Source organism: Macrobrachium rosenbergii, chromosome 10 (genome assembly GCF_040412425.1).
Source record: "Macrobrachium rosenbergii isolate ZJJX-2024 chromosome 10, ASM4041242v1, whole genome shotgun sequence".
Lineage (NCBI taxonomy): Eukaryota > Metazoa > Arthropoda > Malacostraca > Decapoda > Palaemonidae > Macrobrachium > Macrobrachium rosenbergii.
The window spans coordinates 57,452,207-57,473,427 of record NC_089750.1 but is presented as its reverse complement, the minus strand read 5'-3'; the positions used below and the strand labels follow the sequence as shown (position 1 = coordinate 57,473,427).

The following is a 21,221-nucleotide window of genomic DNA, read 5'->3' as shown; positions in this document are numbered from 1 at the left end:
TAGCTACCTTCGGTAAAATATGAACAACCAAAAGAAAATGATTTGTCCATTTTTCTATTCCTGCAAAATTTCTTAACCACAGGAAATATTTTATTTTCAGTTTTATTTGTGAGTATTCGTATCGTTTATTTGACTTTCGGAAAAGAACGAGACAGGTATTTGCACTGAGGCCATGCTATTGGCACCGTGAACTTAACAGACACAAGTGCGTAGTTTCACTTAAACATAAACATGAAACCGCACTTATAAAAGCGCGCGGGGCTACGTATATCGCTAGAAGAGTATAGAGCTACCAAGAAGGTGAGTCAAGCGTTTGTTTTATAATTAACAATGACAGAATCGAACTATATAAATATAAATTCCCAGATACTTACATGTACATAAAACGTGTCCTCCAGTGGAGGAATAGTGTCGCGTCTATTTAATAAAAAAAAATAAAAAATGAGATAAAACCGGCAAATGATGTACATGATAAGAGAGAGTACCGTAAAGTTTGAAAACAACACATTACTCGCAATGCTTAGAGAGGCCAGAATAGTGAAGAGAAAGCTATGTACGGTCGAGCGAGAAGTCCTGCCCTGTCACGCGACTATAGGTGTGTTCATGATCATATCCATGATTTTATACATACATATATACATACATACATATATATATATATATATATATATATATATATATATATATATATATATATATATATATATATATATATATATATATATATATATATATATATATATATATATATATATATATACATATACACATAATGGCGACCCCATTGGAATTACGCGCATATTTTCATTGTTCTTTTATTATTTTTGACAAACTTATCTAATTTTATTAAATTTTTTTGCGCTTCGTTTTCATTTGTGGATAACTGGAATGTATCAGTAATTGGATTACCACTCAAGTCTTTGCTCTTGAGTTTAATACATTTCCCTTCGGAAACTACAATGCAATCAATCCATCTGAAATATAAGTGGTACTGTCCGTAGAGATTTACAAAGACCTCCAATTGTATCCATCAGGCCTCCCGGCATGTATGCATGTACAGTATGTATGTGCGTATGTTAGAGCATGTACTGTACTACTATGTAAAGTATTGTATTATGCTATTGCTCTCAATAGATCAGCACACTCTGATGTATGTTAACAAGTCAGCAGACATCAATATCTGTTTGCACTGGCTCCAACTGGCCCGTATCTTTGCAGCTAATTTCCAGCGATAAGCCAGGGTCCTTTCGATGAAATTCCCGCTGGGCATAACTGACCTACCGAAAACGCTAGCTACAGAACTAAAGACTTTCGTTTTACCCGTGAAAGTTTCACACGTCGTCAGATGGTCGATGATGCTGAGGTCAGCCATCGGGTACAGCACCCTGTCGATGACGTGGATGACGCCGTTGGTGGCTATCATGTCGTGGCGCCTCACCCTTGCCCCGTTGACCGTTACGACATTCTGCAAAATGAGATAAAAATAAGATAATTAAAGTTCTATTTAAAGGAAGTACCACTCTGTCGTTCCTCACTGTCCTAAGATTTCATTGACCGTTACGACATTCTGCAAAATGAGATAAAAAATAAGTTAAAGTTTTATTTAAGGGAAGTACCACGACCATTACGCACTGTCCTTACCCTTCAGCTTTCCTGCCAGGGTGCAAAAATAGCGTCCTGACTGAGATTTCACATTGTGCTAAGTGTTGTTGCGTCAATATTATCATGTTATTGAAAAGCGCGTAAAGACACTTCTCATATCTAAAGATGCGTGCCAGATATGAATATCATAATCTCATAAATATATCAGCCTAACGAAAAATTATTTGACTCTTTTACACTAACACTGAAAACCAACGAAAGGTAATGTTATAATTCAACCAACCTCGTCGTCATTGCCGTGTTGATAAACGTTAACCCTCAACTTTCGCCCTTTGGGTGACGCTGAGTTCAGCATGATGTTGTTCCTGAGGTCGTCTAGCTTGACAGCCCCTGGGACGACGTGGAACAGGACGACCTCGCGCAGTTTCTCCGTGTTGTTCTGCAGCTGCGTCACTGCTGATCTGGGCAGCAAGGTGAATGCCGCATCCGTCGGGGCGAAGATCGTGAAGCCTCCTGTAAAGTGATAATAATGATGATAATTATAATAATAATAATAATAATAATAATAATTCTGGGCAAGGGTTGTTAAATACATACATACACATACATATACACATATATATACATATATATGTGGATATACACATAATATATATACATATATATGTATATTATATATATATATATATATATATATATATATATATATATATATATATATATATATATATATATATATATATATATATGTGTGTATATATATATGTGTGTATATATGTACATATATGTATGTATATGTGTGTGTATGTTTATATACATAAACATATGTATATATATGTGTATATATATAAACATATATATATATATATATATATATATATATATATATATATATATATATATATATATATATATATATATAATTCACCTTGGGCCTTCCTGTTTTCATCAATTATTTTGGGATGATGTCGCTGGCTTAATGAATTTATTCACCCCGAATGCGATCCACAACGGTCGACTAACAACAAGATAGGTAATTTAATGTGCACTGCGTTCTGACAGCTGTTTAATTCGTTCTGCTTCTTCTGGGAATAGATCTCCAACCTTCTCGATAATGAGGTAAATAATTTAAAGAATAAAATAATAATTTATTGTAGGTGGTATCAAAGATCAAGACAGTCACTGCCACGTTCACCCTTTAGCTGCCCAATAGAGGCTGAGTCCCGTTTGCAGAAAAGTTCACAGCATCAGGAGTTTAAAACACCAACGCCTTGACACTACTACAGACAAGGCTCTATAGCATCACGTCATCCACTCTGCAAGTACAGACGACGCGCAACTGATCACTATTTTGCACGCCATCTCATGCTTCTTGATTGCTAGGAAATATTCCAATACCTCCTAACTACTTTTTCAGGCTCCCCCGCCATTCTCCTGAAATTTCGAATTATTATCTTCTTATTCGCCTTCCTATCGACCCCCACGTCTACCCACGTGACCGATCCACCTCAAACACAAACACACAGGCACTCCCTGTCATATATATATATATATATATATATATATATATATATATATATATATATATATATATATATATATATATATATATATATATATATATATATATATATATATATATATATATATATATATATATATATACATGTGTGTAGGTTAGCAAAGATAAATGTAAGAATTTTGTGTGGCTGAACTTACTGGGTAAATATATACTTAACAATCTTAGCATATTGTTATAAGAAATATGTCTTATTTGCAAGCATGACACTCACAACCACTTACATTAGCCTGCCTTGCCTTAAACTAGAACAGTTCAGTAATGAAACAATTTTAAATGCAGAAACACACCTGCAGACATTAACTTCATGTGAAATCTTGTTTTCCTAAAAACAAAGCCAGTTATGTGTGACTCATAAATTTCTCTCTCTCTCTCTCTCTCTCTCTCTCTCTCTCTCTCTCTCTCTCTCTCTCTCTCTCTCTCTCTCTCTCTCTCCCCGCTTTGCAGCCAGTATGCGCATTACCCTTCAACTTACGTAGCCTCTCCCTCTCTCTGTTTGTAATTTTATGTATACTTTAATTAAATCTCTCTCTCTCTCTCTTTCTCTCTCTCTCTCTCTCTCTCTCTCTCTCTCTCTCCGCTTTGCAGCCAGTATGCGTATTACCCATCAATTTACGTAGCCTCTCCCTCTCTCTGTTAGTAAGTTTATGTATACTTTAATTAAATCTCTCTCTCTCTCTCTCTCTCTCTCTCTCTCTCTCTCTCTCTCTCTCTCTCTCTCTCTCTCTCTTCTTTTCCAAACAAAACTGAAATGACAGACTCCGTCTTCGTGAGCTTTAATACCATACCTTTCCTTTCCCTAATCCATAGCAAGCTATACATGTTTTGAAATATGTAAAAAAAAAAATCGAAGAAAGTAAAATGAACTTGTTCCCTCGTTGAAGGAAACCCAATCAGGCGCAGACTCATTACCATATTAGAAATCTGCACTTTATGTTAATTGAGCAGCACAGAAAGCGTTTGCGCTGTGGTTTACGAAATACTGTGAGGAGCCGCTGGCGTTCGTGATACCCTCAGGATGTTTTGAATAATAATAATAATAATAATAATAATATGTTTATGAATAATAATAATAATAATAATAATAATAATAATAATAATAATAATAAAAAATCGAGACGTAATAAATAAAAATAAATAATAATAATAATAATAATAATAATAATAATAATAATAATAATAATAATAATAAAATAACAAAAAATCGAGACGTTGAGGTCTATGTGGTTTAATAAAAATACATGAATCACGTGAGTGAGGACGACCACATTCTATAAAATAATAATAATAATAATAATAATAATAATAATAATAATAATAATAATAATAATAATAATAATAATAATAATAATAACAAAGGAAATCGAGACGTTAAGAGGTCTATGTCGTTTAATAAAAATATATAAATCACGTGAGTGTGAACGGCCACGTTCTATAAAATAATAATAATAATAATAATAATAATAATAATAATAATAATAATAATAATAATAATAATAATAATAATAATAATAACAAAGGAAATCGAGACGTTAAGAGGTCTATGTCGTTTCATACAAGTATATAAATCACGTGAGCGTGAACGACCACATTCTATAAAATAATAATAATAATAATAATATAATAATAATAATAATAATAATAATAATAATAATAATAATAATAATAATAATAATAATAATAATTCTGTTGCTTCATCTCTAAGAAAATCCATTTGGAGAGCTTTCCAAACCCTTCCAACATCTCTTTTACTATGAGAACCGTGACAAAAAGAATTATCATGGATTTTACTTATTCATTATTTCAATTATCATGACTTTATGAAAATATCATTAGCAATAATAAACTGAAATTATATTTTAAATTATGAAATATTCATAGCAATAACAAGCTGTAATGATATTACATAGATTGATCAGGAGTCTAGCTCCCATTATCAATAATAATAATAATAATAATAATAATAATAATAATAATAATAATAATAATAATAATAATAATAATAATAATAATAATAAAGGAGTCCCACGTGAATTTTGTGTGTTGTATATATTAAAAGGTTGCAATGTATCTTCCACAAAAATCATGCCTTTCTTCAATTTGTAGCTTATGTCAGGCTAAGCTGTTATAACAACAGCAACAACATGGTAATACTTCTGCATAAGAAGTGACCCGCATTTATGTTTCTCTAGAGTCAACCCATGTTAAGGAACTCAGCTTATTAAAGACCGTAATAAATTAATACTTCGAATGATATCTATTATTATAGTTATGATTGTCTGTAATAATAATTATGATGATGATGTTATCAATAACTTATCATAGTCATCATCTAGTAGTTATTTCATTCTAATTATAATTCCTTTGAGTTTAAAATGTAGCCACGGCTCTAACAGTATTCGCTGTCACGCTGGTCACTTCCTGTTCTACAAAGTACATACACATATGCATACATTATTAGACATTTACCGTATAGCGTTCACACGCATGATTCGCGTTTACGATAATCTCTCGTGCAGCGGACGACACCTTCCATGAACGGCAGGCGTTCCGCCAGCGCAGTCGCGTTCTCTTAGCAAAAGAGCGATTCGATCGACTCCCGGGAGCTTTCCTTTAAATCTTAATGGGTTTGCCAGATGTTGTACTTCGCTCTCACTTTCGGTTCGGTCTGCGTTCTGCATGTTTTAGCATTTCCCGACATTCACTGACTTTTCCCTTACATGACGGTGATAGTGTTGATTTTGCTCTCTCTCTCCCCTCAAATTCGATTTTCTCTCTCTCTCTCTCTCTCTCTCTCTCTCTTTAACATAGCCCACAGACTTGCTCATGCATGGTAAATTCCTGAATATAATCTCTCTCTCTCTCTCTCTCTCTCTCTCTCTCTCTCTCTCTCTCTCTCTAACCCTGTTTGTAATACTCTCTCTCTCTCTCTCTCTCTCTCTCTCTCTCTCTCTCTCTCTCTCTCTCTCTCTCTCTCTCTCTCATTGTGTGTTTACATGCTATAGCTATTTAAAAATATTAAAATGTGTATTTTATAGAAATACTTTAATAAAAATCTCTCTCTCTCTCTCTCTCTCTCTCTCTCTCTCTCTTTGTCTGTTTGTATGCTATTTTAAAATACGTATATTTTATATATATACTTCGACAAAATTTCCCCCCTATTTTTTTTTTTTTCTCTCTCTCTCTCTCTCTCTCTCTCTCTCTCTCTCTCTCTCTCTCTGTCTTTATTCGTGTGCCCGTATGCTAGTTATCTGTAAAAATAAAGATACGGGTATTTTCGACAAATACTTTAACAAAATATGCACAGGGAACGATACTTCTAGGGTATTTTAGAAAACTATTGCAACAGTACTAATAAATACCCAGTGAGATAAAATACAGTGTATTTAACTGATTAAAATTATCTCTGATATTTACTACTGTGTTCAGACTGTGTCATTTACAGTAATTTTCCTCATTTGTTGATATCAAAAGGTTTTCAATTTTAAGTATGGCTTGAAAGAAACAAGCGTGATAAAGAAATTTTTTAATATGGAGTAAGAATTAGAAAAAAAATGCTGCAGCAAAAAAATAAATAATGCACCTGTTATGCACGGAAAATACCAGTGTTATAAATAGAATTGTGTACATGCAAATATACAAATAAATGTGCAGTCCAACAGATGATACCCAACTGTTGTATATTAGCACTGTAAAACGTCAACAGAAGTTTACAAATTACTGAAAACATAAGATATTATACAAATTAACTTCAAAAACTATATCAACAAAATGTGATGGTAAAATATAAATGCATTTAAATAAACGGAGAGTGAACTGCATCGACAAAAAATAAAGATGTATACAACCCGAAGCAAAATCTAAAACAAAAATGTAATTTTGATAATTAGCAGGGTTTCATTAGTGTAATATTGATACAATTTGCGGGCTTGCCTGATTTCAGTTCAGCAAGAAATCGAAAAAATATATGACAAAATTCATCTTTATTAATAAAGCGATATGACTGATATATATTAACGCCAAAAAAAAATACGCATGATTTAGCATATGCATCTTGCGTTAAACAATTCCCTCACCCAAAATTAGAACGGAACAAACAATCATGAATTTCTCAATTGTAAACATGATTAAGGTACATGAAAATCTAACTAGCAGGCGATTGAAAGATGGACTTTCTTAAAAACTCGAATTTCCACAAACTGGCACGGTTTTAGACACCGCAAAAATACAAACATAGATTTTAAAAAATCGTGATAGGGATTGCAAGCAGAAAAGTTTACTGTATCATGAGAGACGGCTTAGAAAGCATTACCGAAGAGAAAAGTACACCCAGCAGGTGCCATAAAGTGACTGATGAAGGAACAACATGTAAGGCTCATTTTACCGACCAATCACCTCTCACTGCAGGCAACCAAACCGAAATCCCACGTAAATCGTAAATAGAAAAGTCTTTGAAACACACATAGATACCTACATACACATACATGCATACATTCTTTATTAATCTTTTATTTAAAGAAGGGAAAATCCTTTCGTCACTTAATTTTGTTTCCTTTTATTTAGATCAGCCTCATGATGCTTTAAAAACTAACTCAATAACTAAGACGAAATTCCGTAGGAATTGGAAAAAAATTGTTCAACCTATCTTTCTTTCTTCCATGCAAATACAAAACATTAAATCTAATTCAAGAACTGAACCGAGATTTACACAGGTAGGGAAAATAATAAAATTAGATTTAAGATCTGACACAAGATCTCAAAAAAATGAACTTTCTTTTTTATTCAACTTAAGAAACCCTTAAAACCACAGTTAAGAACGGCGCCGTGAACCCACATAACGGATGAAAAAGGGATCTTTCTTTTGGCCGTTTTCTATTTTTGTCTTGTCTTAATCTGCTTATAACAAGCCATAAACCAAATTCATTACACGAGATAAAGAGTTCGCGGTTTTAAGAACGAAAGCGCAGCCGCTGTACAGTACAACGCCAGAGGCAGATACGAGTAGCGTAAAAGTAACAACATTAATTTACTGAAATTACCAAGTAAAGAGACCTACGGAAGGGCGTTCTCACACAAACGTTCTTTGTCGTTTTCACTTTCATCATCAGATGATGGTGATGGTCATTGATGTTTACGTTTACTTCGAATAAAAAATAATTTATCGGGATTGACAGCCGATGAACACCTGGTCATAAACAGATGAGAGATTCACTAACCGGCTGTGCGCAAATATTGACAGTGTGATCACCGCAATTGGCTGGATTGCGCAAGGTAAGGGGAAGAATACTTTGCTTATTTACATACACATAAAAAAATATATATATATATACACATATATATGTGTATGTATGTATGTATGTATGTATGTATATATGTATATGTATGTATATATATATATATATATATATATATATATATATATATATATATATATATATATATATATAAAAAATGGTTTTAGGTTAATCTTGCCCTATTCTAACTTATGTGGGCTCGAATCCCACATCGGAAAGTCAGGTTTTCATATATTCCTTGTCTGAACGTAAGACTTGTAGCGATGAGCAAATGCGTAAATATCGAAGGAAATCGATATTTTACAAACGCACGTAAACACACACACACACATATAATGTAAATCTCTGACGTCGTAAACCTTAAATTATTGCAACCAATACTAACATGGAATCAGACACCATGATAATACTAACGCAACAGCTTCTTCAAAGAATCGGAACAGGTGTTATATACTATTTTGAGGAATGACTCTCATCTCTACGTCTTATGATTTAGTGATTTACTGCTCGGTGCAGATATTTTAAGAATCCACTGCGAGAATTTTCAGAAAAAGAGATAAAAAGACAGGTTTTCCTGTATTATCTTTGCATATATGAGTTGAGTTCTTTATATATATATACTATATATATATATATATATAAATATATATATATATATATATATATATATATATATATATAAATATATATATATATATATATAAATATATATATATATATATATATATATATATGTGTGTGTGTTTTTGTGTGTGTGTATAACTGAATCACGAAAATATGGAACGTGATGAATATATAAATAAAGATAAAATCCACAGCCTCTCAGTACACCAGTCTTTCCCTTTCCTTCGAGAATTTTATCTTTATATATATATATCTATGTATATATATATATATATATATATATATACATATATACACACATATATATATATATATATATATATATATATATATATATATATATATATATATATATATATATAATTCATGTTAAAATTATTTCACTATAGTTTGCAAGGCGTAAATTAACAATCGACTTTAGGAAAGTATAAAATTTCTGACAACCCCTCAGTATTAACCGTAAATGGAATCGTAGAGCAACGTAAAGTAAGACAATGTGCGGTATTCATAATGGCAAACGATCTTCGTTAACGACAAACTTTCCCCTTAATTACTGTACTGATAAAATTACTTGTGGAATATGAGTGGTCTGTAAACAGATCACCCTGCGAACACTGATGATTACTTCAAATAATGCGTGTATGACACAGCATTTACTTCTTTGGTATACGTTCACGACATGAGCACCTCTTCCATTTACAAACACAAACACACACACATATACACACACATACACATATATATATATATATATATATATATAAATATATATATATATATATATATATATATATATCTTATATATATTATATATATATATATATAAGTCTTCTTACTAAGTACCGTGAAGGATTTGCCAGTGTACTATACTAATTATAGATATCTACATATCTGCAAGTGTGCCACGTATTCTATTCCCTACCTTCGAAAACATTTAAATGTTATTTTTTGTGTATCAGCGGATTATGCTCGGTTATGCTTTTTATCTTCTCTGCATATTTTTTTGGGTGGTGGTGAAAACTATTTATAAAAGAATTAATTAACTGACAGTAGAACGCCTAGGTTTTCCTAAATATCTGCCAGCGTTTCATAAACAAAACCCTTTCAACGAATGAAATACTGCTTTTAAGACGTCTGGAACTGGGCTGTGTTCCCTTTCTCCCCCTCTCTCTCTCCAAAGCAATTTACTATCGAAAACGTAAAAAAAAAAAAATGTCCCCACCAGGCATTCGCTTCGTGAGTACTCTGGCGCAAGAGCTATTCCTTGGAAAGCCACAGTAATCTTCTGGAATGGTCTTCCTGGTTTGTAAATTCTCACGCAATGCACTAAAGGGTAAATAAACATATCAGAGGGAAAATATGATGAAATATCTTATCTATAATATATGGATTACGTTCGTACTCCTTTTTTTGCTGAGAGGGTTACCTAATAAGTGACTTGATAATTTAAACATACAGCTAATTTGATAATTGAAGTGACTAAATTTTTACTTTTTAATACATTTAGTTAATAACTGCAAGAATTATTATAGTGAAGAACTACATTACTGTCTTAAAATCTACTCGTAGAGTCAATTCACTTTTTATTAACAGTAATTTCATCAAAGTTCCTAAAAAAAATAAGAAACTACCATTAGATCTAGTACCTCACCTTTTATCAGCAAATGAAATGAAACGGTTAGTCAATTCTTTAGTTAAACAATCTTGTCTCAGAGTCATCCTGACCTATTTTTTTTTTTTTTTAGTAAATTTGCTTTTTATTTAAGGGCCATTACAAAGACCCTACATAGCCTAAACAGTTAAAAAATGCAAATATCCAGGTTTTTCGATTTTTTTTTAAATAATGTCTGGGATCAATTTTGCCAAACTCACCACAGTTAAAATGGTTTTTTTTAGCTGTTTTTTCAGGTGAACGGAAATTATGCAACACTGTACCTACCACGAAGAACTAAGCAGGTGTTGACTGGAACTTTTACTGACCAAAGTTGCCAAAAAGTGGACCCCTGAACCCTTATCCTGACAGCAAATCTTGTTACAGGAAACAATTAGGTATTAGATAACCTTCTTGATCAAATCAGTTACAAATCGTTTAATAACTAGTGCTTCCTCTGACTTTGTGGCTTTTATAGATGAACTTCGCAACTTTGGCTTTCACTGAGCCAAGACTAAGTTTGTCCGGTGTTCCAGATGGTAATGATCTGTGACCTCTCCTTGTTTTTGTTAGAGACATGACCGTTGATCTATAAAACACGAAAGGATGCTACTCTTCCTGCAGTCATTCGCCTACCATAAAAGTGTTCATTATACGGAAACAGTAGTTTCGAAATATAACGCTGGAACATCTACCCCTCTTGCGTGATTTTAAGGGCAACCTTAATTATTATTATTATTATCATTATTATTACACATTATTATACAGTATATACACACATATATACATATATATATATATTATATATACATATATACATATATATATATATTATATATATATATATATATATATATATATATATATATATATATATATATATATATATATATATATATATATATATATATACTATATATACAGTATATATGAATGTGAAAGTTTGTTGCATGTTTACATTTACATCGGATTAACCAAGACATCCTTGAAAAAGAAGCTACATTATCACAGGTCTGTGGGAGCACTATTCGCCCTTTTCACCCAAGTTCACAACATGCTATTACCAATCTAAGAAATTATGCATAACATTAAAGAAAGAACTTAAGGAGCACCACTATCAAGAGCTACATAAAGCAGAAATTGTGTTTATAGACACTTGGAATCCAGCATTAAATGCCCAAGAGCAGTATGATATTATTCTTCCTTCATAAACAAAAAGAAACCTTCCATTTCTTTAATCTCCTTTCTGTGTGATGGCCTAAAACCCCCTCCCATTTAACTGAGGATACTATCAAGACATGAAATAAAAATGCCCTGTTCGATCGGACTAATCTCCAGGTCAGAAAAGCAAATATATAAAGACCATCCTACCTTAATTTTTACATCTCTGTTGGTGGAGATGAATTTACGGTATACACCAGGCCTTTTATTCCCTTCAGTACCTTAACAAACTTACGGATTCCCTTTCCGTGCTGGCATAAGGCCGGCTTCACCTGAACCATCCTAAATTTCATTCCTTAATAATAAACTGCTGTTAAAGACGAATGGTGTTTTTTCAAGAAATATATTCATATTCAGAGATAATTTGTTACTTTTGCAGAGATAACTACAATGAAATCCTTTCTATCTGCTTTATTCAACGAGGAAAACCGCCTTTTAGGAAAAATTACAAAATTAAGGCAATCCTATCCAATGCTGCTTGTATAAAACAAAAACCTCATTAAATTTTTAAAGTCAACGATACACAGATGAATTACTGCTTTTATCAATGTATATACATAATCACAATTTTGTGAATGTATATTGAATTTTCGCAGTGACTGATTAACTGAAAATACTGTTAATTAGCGTAATAACGTTAATGTAAAGTACCATTGCTATTAAGTGACCGCAGATTAGAGTATCTTCTTGTGCAGATTCTAGTCACCTGTCTGTAATCGCTCCATTAGCGGCTAATGGGTTCTTACACTTTTCTTTTTTTATGGACAATTATATTTCCGTTACGGTCAATTATCTCGAAATTTAAGCCTGTTTTCTCTACATATTATTTAATGGTTACTGGAGAGAAAACATAATACTTGTAAGCCCTTGGACGAATTCCCTTCAACAGCTCTCTCTCTCTCTAATACTGGTTACTTTTATTATATTCCAAGTACTGGTTATCCTCAGGTTAGTATGATATGATTATTTTCAGCATGCACAATGCAATGAATCTCTCCTGTGCGTTCAGGGAGTTCCAAAAACTGGTTTTCTTCAGTAAGTTCCAAGACAAAACGCTCTCAGTACGTTGCAAAACCTGGTTATCTTCACCATGTTCCGTGTTCCGAACAAGATCATTTTGTTCCTGTATCTGGTTATTCTCACCATATTCCTGAACCTGTATGTTTTCGGTATATTTCAGTACCTGGGATAAATTTCAGTATCTGGTTATCCCAGTATTTTCAGATAGTTGATTATTCTGATTATCTGTATTTCCCGCTTTTTTTCAGAATATGCCGGAAGCAAATTATTTCTTGCTTGATCCTTGATTTCGAAATATATTCTTGAATCAACGCTCTGTCCAAACCAATTTCACTGGTTTAATGGTCCACAGTCTAACAGCGTTTTTCAAACTATTTTTTACTACTACCCACAGCAAGAACCACATTTTGAATTGCGACCCATTATACCCACGTGTAATAAATCAAAGACAAACTCTATTCACTGGGTTCACTATTTAGCATCGACAATTTATATGTACATTTCTTATATTCCGCACACATTGGAATTGTATGTATCTATTTGTATGAACGTAAAAATATTATTTTTAGATAAGTAAATTTAAATGAAATTCCGACACAACGGTAAAGTATATAATATTTGAAAAAAATGTTATTTAATGAGATGGATGTGCTTGTTTGTTGATAAGCTCCTGACTCCAGTTGGGAACAGAGGAAGACAGACAATGCTGCACGCATATTAGATGCAGCGTTGAGCCTGTTTCTGTCCTTCGTCTTTAATTGAGTTAATGTCAAAAATCCCAGTTCACACAAGGAAGTAGTTGTAAAAGGCAATAATAATAGAATAGCCTTTTTACACAGTAGTGGAAATTCCCATTTGTTCTTAATCCAAAATGAGCGCTAGTTTAATTTCTCAAACTCATTCTTGAGTGTGAAGGAACAACTAAGATGCAGCAATTCAACTTCCTCTTCAGGTAACAAGTTTAACTCAATTATTGATTCAGGACTTTGGAAAGCAAATGGATTTTTATCCAAAGGCTTTTCTTCATTGGTTCAAATTTCTCTTCAGGCAAATACTTACCAAAGCTTTGAGATAGGAAAGTGAGATGTGACAAAATCTCTAGTTTTAATTCTCTTCATATGTCATTATTGACAATATTCTCAGCAGCGTGTTGTAACCAGGTTGGGAACATATAATAAGTGGGATGATCAACTTCACGTCTTCCTTGCCATAGCCTCAACATTTTCTGAAACCCTTCAATGTATTCAATATGTTGAAATATATTGCCATTTTTTCCTTGAAGTTTCGTGTTTAAATCAGTAAGAATGCCAAAAATACAGTTAAGTTATGTTATGTGAAAAACTGTCGACAACTAGGTATTCAATTCTGGAACAACCTTGTTTAATGATTAACGATTCAAGACGAGAGAGAGAGAGAGAGAGAGAGAGAGAGAGAGAGAGAGAGAGAGAGAGAGAGAGAGAGAGAGAGAGAGTGTGTGTGTTTGCCGAGTGCCAGAGTTGTTGATGACAACTAGAATTTATTCAAACCTGTTTGATAGTTAAGGATTCAAGGAAAAAAGTGAGGGAGAGGGAAAGAGTGAGAGACTGTCGATTGCCTTGGACAAAACCTTGAAGTTATTTCGACTGAGATAACATCCTTTTTGTATAAGTATAATAAATTCATAATAATATGTACTATTATGTTTTGACTGGTAAAGCCTGCCTTGTCATGGGAGAAATCGGTAAAACTAGCGATGATTTATGAGTGCTGTGCAACATTTAGAGCTGTTTAGATTCTGCACTTTGCACCCACTTGCGTTTTTTTCCCTTATTTTGGCGCGACCCATTTTATTTATCTCGCAACCCACTGAAGGGTCGGGCCCCACAGTTTGAAAAAAGCTGGACAATACGGTTTCCGTGTGCAGTTTCCGCGGATCCAAAATGAGATTATAAATTACAGAGAGTTGAAATAAGCTACCATTCGGCACATAAAAGATTTACAAGAAATGAAACACTGAAGATTGTTTATTCATCTATATTTCCAAGTTAGCGATGATAAACATGACAAAATGGCCACGTGAGGAACAATCGTTTGTGAACGAGGTAAAATAACCGCAATTTAGTTTTCTAAACATAAGGTTCGCAATCTATATCCTACGGCGTTGGAAGCCACAAACAAGTAGCTTCATATATAATAAAGTTCATGACCCCCATTACAAAACATCACTTGTATGCGCAGTAATCTCATTTAATTCCAAGTTTGCAAAAAATGGAAAATGTACAACACAGGAGGGAGTCTCACGGGGACAAAGGAAAAGAAGAAAGTATAGCATATCTGATTGTTTTCTTAGTGGTCACGTACAATTTATTTATAATTTTGAGAATAAAAATTATAATCAACTGTTTGCATAATCCTTGTTCTTATTTATATATTAAATTATATTAGCGTTTTGTGAAATGGTTGATAAATATATTCTTTGAAATAATTATTATTATTACCCGGAAATCTTGAAAGCTACCATGGTTTTCCGTTGTATAATTCAAAAACTCCATTGACATCCTTAAATTCAATACTATGTCGCACTATGAGAAAAACAACGCGGATTTTAATTTTCCATTTATTATTTATTATGATTTTTTTTTTTTTTTGCTACTTGTATTTAATGTTTTCTTTTATGGTCTGAATCTGGATCGCAACTCCAGAGTTGATTTTCTTGAAAAGTTCGCCTTCGAAATGACTGAGAACGATGGGTAATCTGTTCTTCCCTGTGTGTGTGTGTGTGCGTGTTACTGTATACGTATGTTTGTGAACGTATGTGCGATTTTTTTAATTGGTCTGGATAATCGGCTATAGAAAGTACGGTAGGCAGTCCCAAAACTATTATAGGTATGAAAACAAAAATTAAATACGAATATGAATGAAATAAAAAGTCAGCAATCAAGCATTCGTGTAATCAAACAAACTAATCAATCAATAAAAAAAAAATCAATTAATCGATTAATATATAAGCAATTATTTGAGTTATAAGAATCGCAATGAAGAACAGACATGTGTCTTCTTTAAAGGTAAGGGATGATTTGAGAGAGAGAGAGAGAGAGAGAGAGAGAGAGAGAGAGAGAGAGAGAGAGAGAGAGAGAGAACCATCAAGTAAAATAATTGCTAGCTTAATGCTTGATAACACTATTCTACCAGCAATTACACGTGTAATTACTGTTATTTGCTGGAAGTAATATAAGCATTAGAGGGAAATATGAATCTTATACCTAAAGTGATGGCGGCCACTAGCGGATCAAGGCGGGGGCCCACCTGGGCACATGCCACCCCCATGAAAAATAATGACAAAATAATAATATTGAAGATTTAGATAATAACAACATAAATGAGAAATATAAAAATGGGGAAAAAATAAAAAATCTATTATAGAAATAATAAAATTTTGAGAAAGGAATAACAATAATCTTAATGATAATAATAATGGATTCGGTATTTTCTGATAGAACAGGCGATCACTGTCCATTTCATAATTTCTACTTAAATACTGAATGACATCCTGAAGAAAATATATTATACTATGATACGACAGAAATACTTCATCTAAATATATGTATATATATATGTATATGTATATATATATATATATATATATATATATATATATATATATATATATATATATATATATATATATATATACTGTATATGTATGTATAATATGAAAATTGGTGTCCTCATGAAATTTTTATGGATCCGCTAGTGATGGCGGCTTTGGGTGCCAAGCATGGCACTGGTGAATATTCCAACACAGAGCAGCTATGAAATTTAGTTACATTCATCTAATTGTCATTTCTGTTTGTAACGCTGATGAATAAGTGAACTTCATGTAGTGAATAGAGGTTTTCGGGCATTTATTTACTGATCCTCAGAGTTCTACTAGAAAAATAAACCTTTTTTTAATTATTCTAAGTTTATTATTGGATAACTAAGTTAACAAAAGAGTGCAAATCAAATACTTTTCTTCTTGAATATTCATAATACTTCAACAGTTGGCTGCCTTGAAAACGTTAAGTAATTATCTTAACAAATTTTGCCTCTTAAACCGATGAACGTCATATCCTTCCTTTATCAAGGATAAGAGCAGTTAATGACACAAAACCTCAACAAGTTCTTTATCGTCAAATTCACGGCAGCCTTCCACCATAAAAATAAATAAATAAACAAATAAATAAAATAAAATTCCTGGTTGCCTCAACCCCATCTTGAACTACACGAATTATATAATCACGGAATCCTGTCAACAATAATACATGAGTAATATCTAACACACATTATTCATTTAAAAACAAATTGGTAACCGGGCCATGGAAATATTTGTGTAGTTTTCGGACGCATCTGAAAGAATTAAGTTGGTGTGACACGATGTTTCAGTATTAAAAGACCGTAATGAATACAATTCGATTATACGACATCTTGTTAAATGACGCCAACTCAGTTGAAATTTAATCGCCAATCCTCGTTTATTTAGCTTTAATCAATATCATTTTCGCTGTTCATGACTATTTGTTCGTCCGTACGGTTTCAGTAGGGTAAAACGTCAAGATAATTAGTGTTATTACTATTTTCATCGTTACTCTTATTTATCAAACTGTGCACACATTTAAAAGGTATAAACCAAAAATGCCCTTATTTTCAGAGCAAGCTGCGGAAAACGTAATGACTATAAATATACAAGTAAAAAAATGCGCCGCAGTTTCTTCGGTGCAGTCAAGTTTTCTGTACATCGTATAATCAAGACCACCGAAAATAGATCTATCTTTCGGTGATCTCGGTATAATGCTGTATGAGCCGCGCCCCATGAAACTTTAACCACGGCTCGGTGGTGGTCTGGCCTGTATCGTTGTCAGGTGCAGGATTATAGCTAACTTTAACCTTAAATAAAATAACTACTATTGAGACGAGAGCTGCAATTTGGTATGTTTGATGATTGGAGGGTGGATGATCAACATATCAATTTGCAGCCCCTCTAGCCTCAGTGGTTTTTAAGATCTGAGGGCGGACAGAAAAAGTGCGGACGGACAAACAAAGCCGGCACAATAGTTTTCTTTTACAGAAAACTAAAAGAGATAAAAACATAATCAATAAAAGAGATATGTACCGAAGTGTTGATAAAACTAATAAATTAAATAGATAAAAAATCAACAAACAAATTCATACGCAAATTCGATAAAACCGGTCAATAAGGAAATATAAATTTTAAGCATTTTATTCACGTTAAACAGCTCTCGCTTCCTTTATGATTATCTTCTTATTTATGTTTGTCCGTGACGGTAGTCTTCTTAGTCTGACAGAACTCATAATTTCTGTCATATAAATATCATTACAAGCCACTTTTCCTCAATAAAGCTCTCCATGTGTCATACTCTGGATTCCTTCACGTTTCTGGACATGCAGCGTTATTATTATTATTATTATTATTGTTGCTGCTGTTGCTGTTGTTGTTGTTGTTGAGAACGCATCATTACTTTCCTAAACATCTTTTAAACTTACAAGCATTGTCTCTTGTTTAGCAGTGCTAGGAACAGAGCAAGATGATTATGTACATTATACCCTCACACTACCTCCCGGAAAGCAATATATAACTCTACACACATCATATTTGCTCATCACCATAGGTCATTTTCTTTCGTACCTGATCGTACAGTTTCTGATTTCTTGAAATGAACCTTACTGTCCGTTACAGGCCAAACTAGAGCAGGAACAACAAATTACAGGAGTCAACTAAATAAGCCATCACAAAGTTGGGCTCGTTTTCATCGCATAAACAGATGTTTGGCTAAACTCCGGAGTTGATAATACATCATCCTGGTCGATTTTACGGTAAATTTACCTTAAGGGGAAACTGTTTCCAGTCTACTTGAGTAGCAACTAATAATACTTGGAATTTCTGTGAGCGGAGACTAATGTGTAATCAGATCAATCTGATCCCTTTTGTTTTCTCCGCGAGAAATAACCACACCATTACAATCGCCCTTCCCCCGGGTTCTCTCCCAGTCCTCCTCAGGGCGTCTTTCTCCCTGTAAAAAACGCCCTCCGTCCATTCCTCTCCCTCCAACACTACTTTTATCCCTCCAGAACACCTTCTACCCTCCTCTTCCAAACCCCCTCCCCACTCTCCTTTCCTCGTCTCCAACAGCAATTATTAAAGACAACAGATGGTCTCTGCAGCTGAGTTTCTCCAACTGTCCAATCGTAATGCTCGCTATGCCATATATTTCTGCTTGTTGTTGTTATTAATCTTTCAAAAAGAAAGTTCTCCTTAATAATTGACCTAAAATGTAAATTTTTTCAGTATGTAAATTAGGCTAGCTTTATTTCTGCCATATATCTTCTTCGTTTTAACGTGCTTTTATATATATATATATATATATATATATATATATATATATATATATATATATATATATATATATATATATATGTGTGTGTGTGCGCGTGTGTAAATATATGTAATTATGTATGTGTGTGTTCACTGATTAACGAGTGAATATGTCAAACCTTGTGTAAGCTCCAAACCTAAGGGAAAAATTATTAGAACAGAAATACTATATCTATGAGCAATACAGGTTGTGCGCAGATTACACGAAGCTTTTATGGCAATGGACGCAACAATACTTCACATAAATATTAGATTCATCCTACCCCTACTCTCTCTTTCTCTCTCTTTCTCTCGTTAACATGACAACAGTCTATATATATATATATATATATATATATATATATATATATATATATATATATATATATATATATATATATATGATACTGAGTTTATGATTAATGAATTTGACTTAATTAATGAATGTGACTTCACTCAACACCGTCACCTCTGAGACTTCATATTAGGTGAGATCGACCTTTGACTCGAGATACTCGACACCTGATCTCGATGGTGCTTCGCTCAAAAAAAAAAAAAAAAAAAAAATCTGGAGTACGATGGAAACGTCAGTTATGTCCTCTGTTTATGACAGGGAGCTGATATTGCGCAATTACTGACATCTTTTTCTTTCTCTTTTATTATCACCAGAGTTCTCCGAAGGTCAGTTTTTTCATTAGGTTCTCCACATATTTTTTATTTGCTTTTCAAAATGCGTTATTTATTTATTTATAAAGGAAAGTAAGGGGAGTCAATTATACTATATAGTAGATATAAAATTGTAGCGCATTTTTTTTAATGGAAAGAAATGAACAAAGCCTTTTGTTCGTTGAAAAAGATGAGGATACTTTAGTACAATAAAGGAAGAGAAATAACGACGTACCATAGAGAGAGGAAAATGATAGATCTATTTGCTCTATTAAAAGATAATACATGTTTTTTTTTGCTACTGGAGGCTTTTTTTATTAATGTTTGCGATAGTTTAGTTGTTATGCGAAATAATAACTTACCTGCAGTGTTTTTGAAGGTTTAATATTTTGGGAATGTTCTTGGTACTTGCGAAGTATTTGAAATACAAACTAAACAATATCCTGCTACGAAAGTATCATTTTTGGTCAGATTTCCATAATTTTTTTTATTACAATCCAGGTCACTTTGTTATAATTTAGCGAAAAATTTATAAGACTTCATTTATGCAAGAAAAATACTATGAATACAATGAACTTTTGAAAAATGATTTGATATTTTTACAAGGATTTGAAAAAGCATCGAGATATTTGTTAATTATTCAGCAACAGTAATGAGATGTCTATGAAACAGAACTTCTCACACCGTAAGCTATTAAATATGAGCCATACTTTGATTAAATATAAGGTACACTCTTTTTACATCTGTTCGACACATTATATGTTTACATATGTTTTTAAATATCTAAAGGATATTACTAATAATCACATTACACAGACTGTATTCTTAAATCCATTGACAAAGTTGGTCGCATCGAAACTCAAAAATAACTTTAAATGTTTCCAAAAAAAAGTACAAAAAAATTAACGCACACGCGCACACAAAACAAAAATGAATAAATTTTGGTAAACGGAGGTAGGTAACAGATGGCACCTTTTGTCTTGACATAATAAAAAGGCAATTCGTCAATCTTACATCAGTGGACAAACCATTCTGCAAATTTCTCTAAGCTTCCGTCGACATCACAGCTTAGAGGAAAAGTATTGTGCTTTCAATAATCAGTAAATTTGAATTAGTACTTAAAAACTTCTGAAGTATTTTAAAAACTGTAATATCACAAAGCTATATGAAGAT

At 32.7% G+C, this 21,221-nt stretch overlaps 1 protein-coding gene across 1 annotated transcript in view; it reads right to left on the bottom strand.

Moving 5' to 3' along the window:
- The window catches only part of LOC136842651 (uncharacterized), an 87,995-nt gene that overhangs the window by 6,346 nt on the left and 60,428 nt on the right, over nucleotides 1-21,221 (bottom strand). The window contains exons 2-3 of the mRNA XM_067110277.1: nucleotides 1,886-2,115; nucleotides 1,321-1,465 (exon numbers count right to left, since the gene is read on the bottom strand). Coding sequence (XP_066966378.1) covers nucleotides 1,321-1,465; nucleotides 1,886-2,115 — 375 coding nt within the window. The remainder of the gene's footprint in view (nucleotides 1-1,320; nucleotides 1,466-1,885; nucleotides 2,116-21,221) is intronic.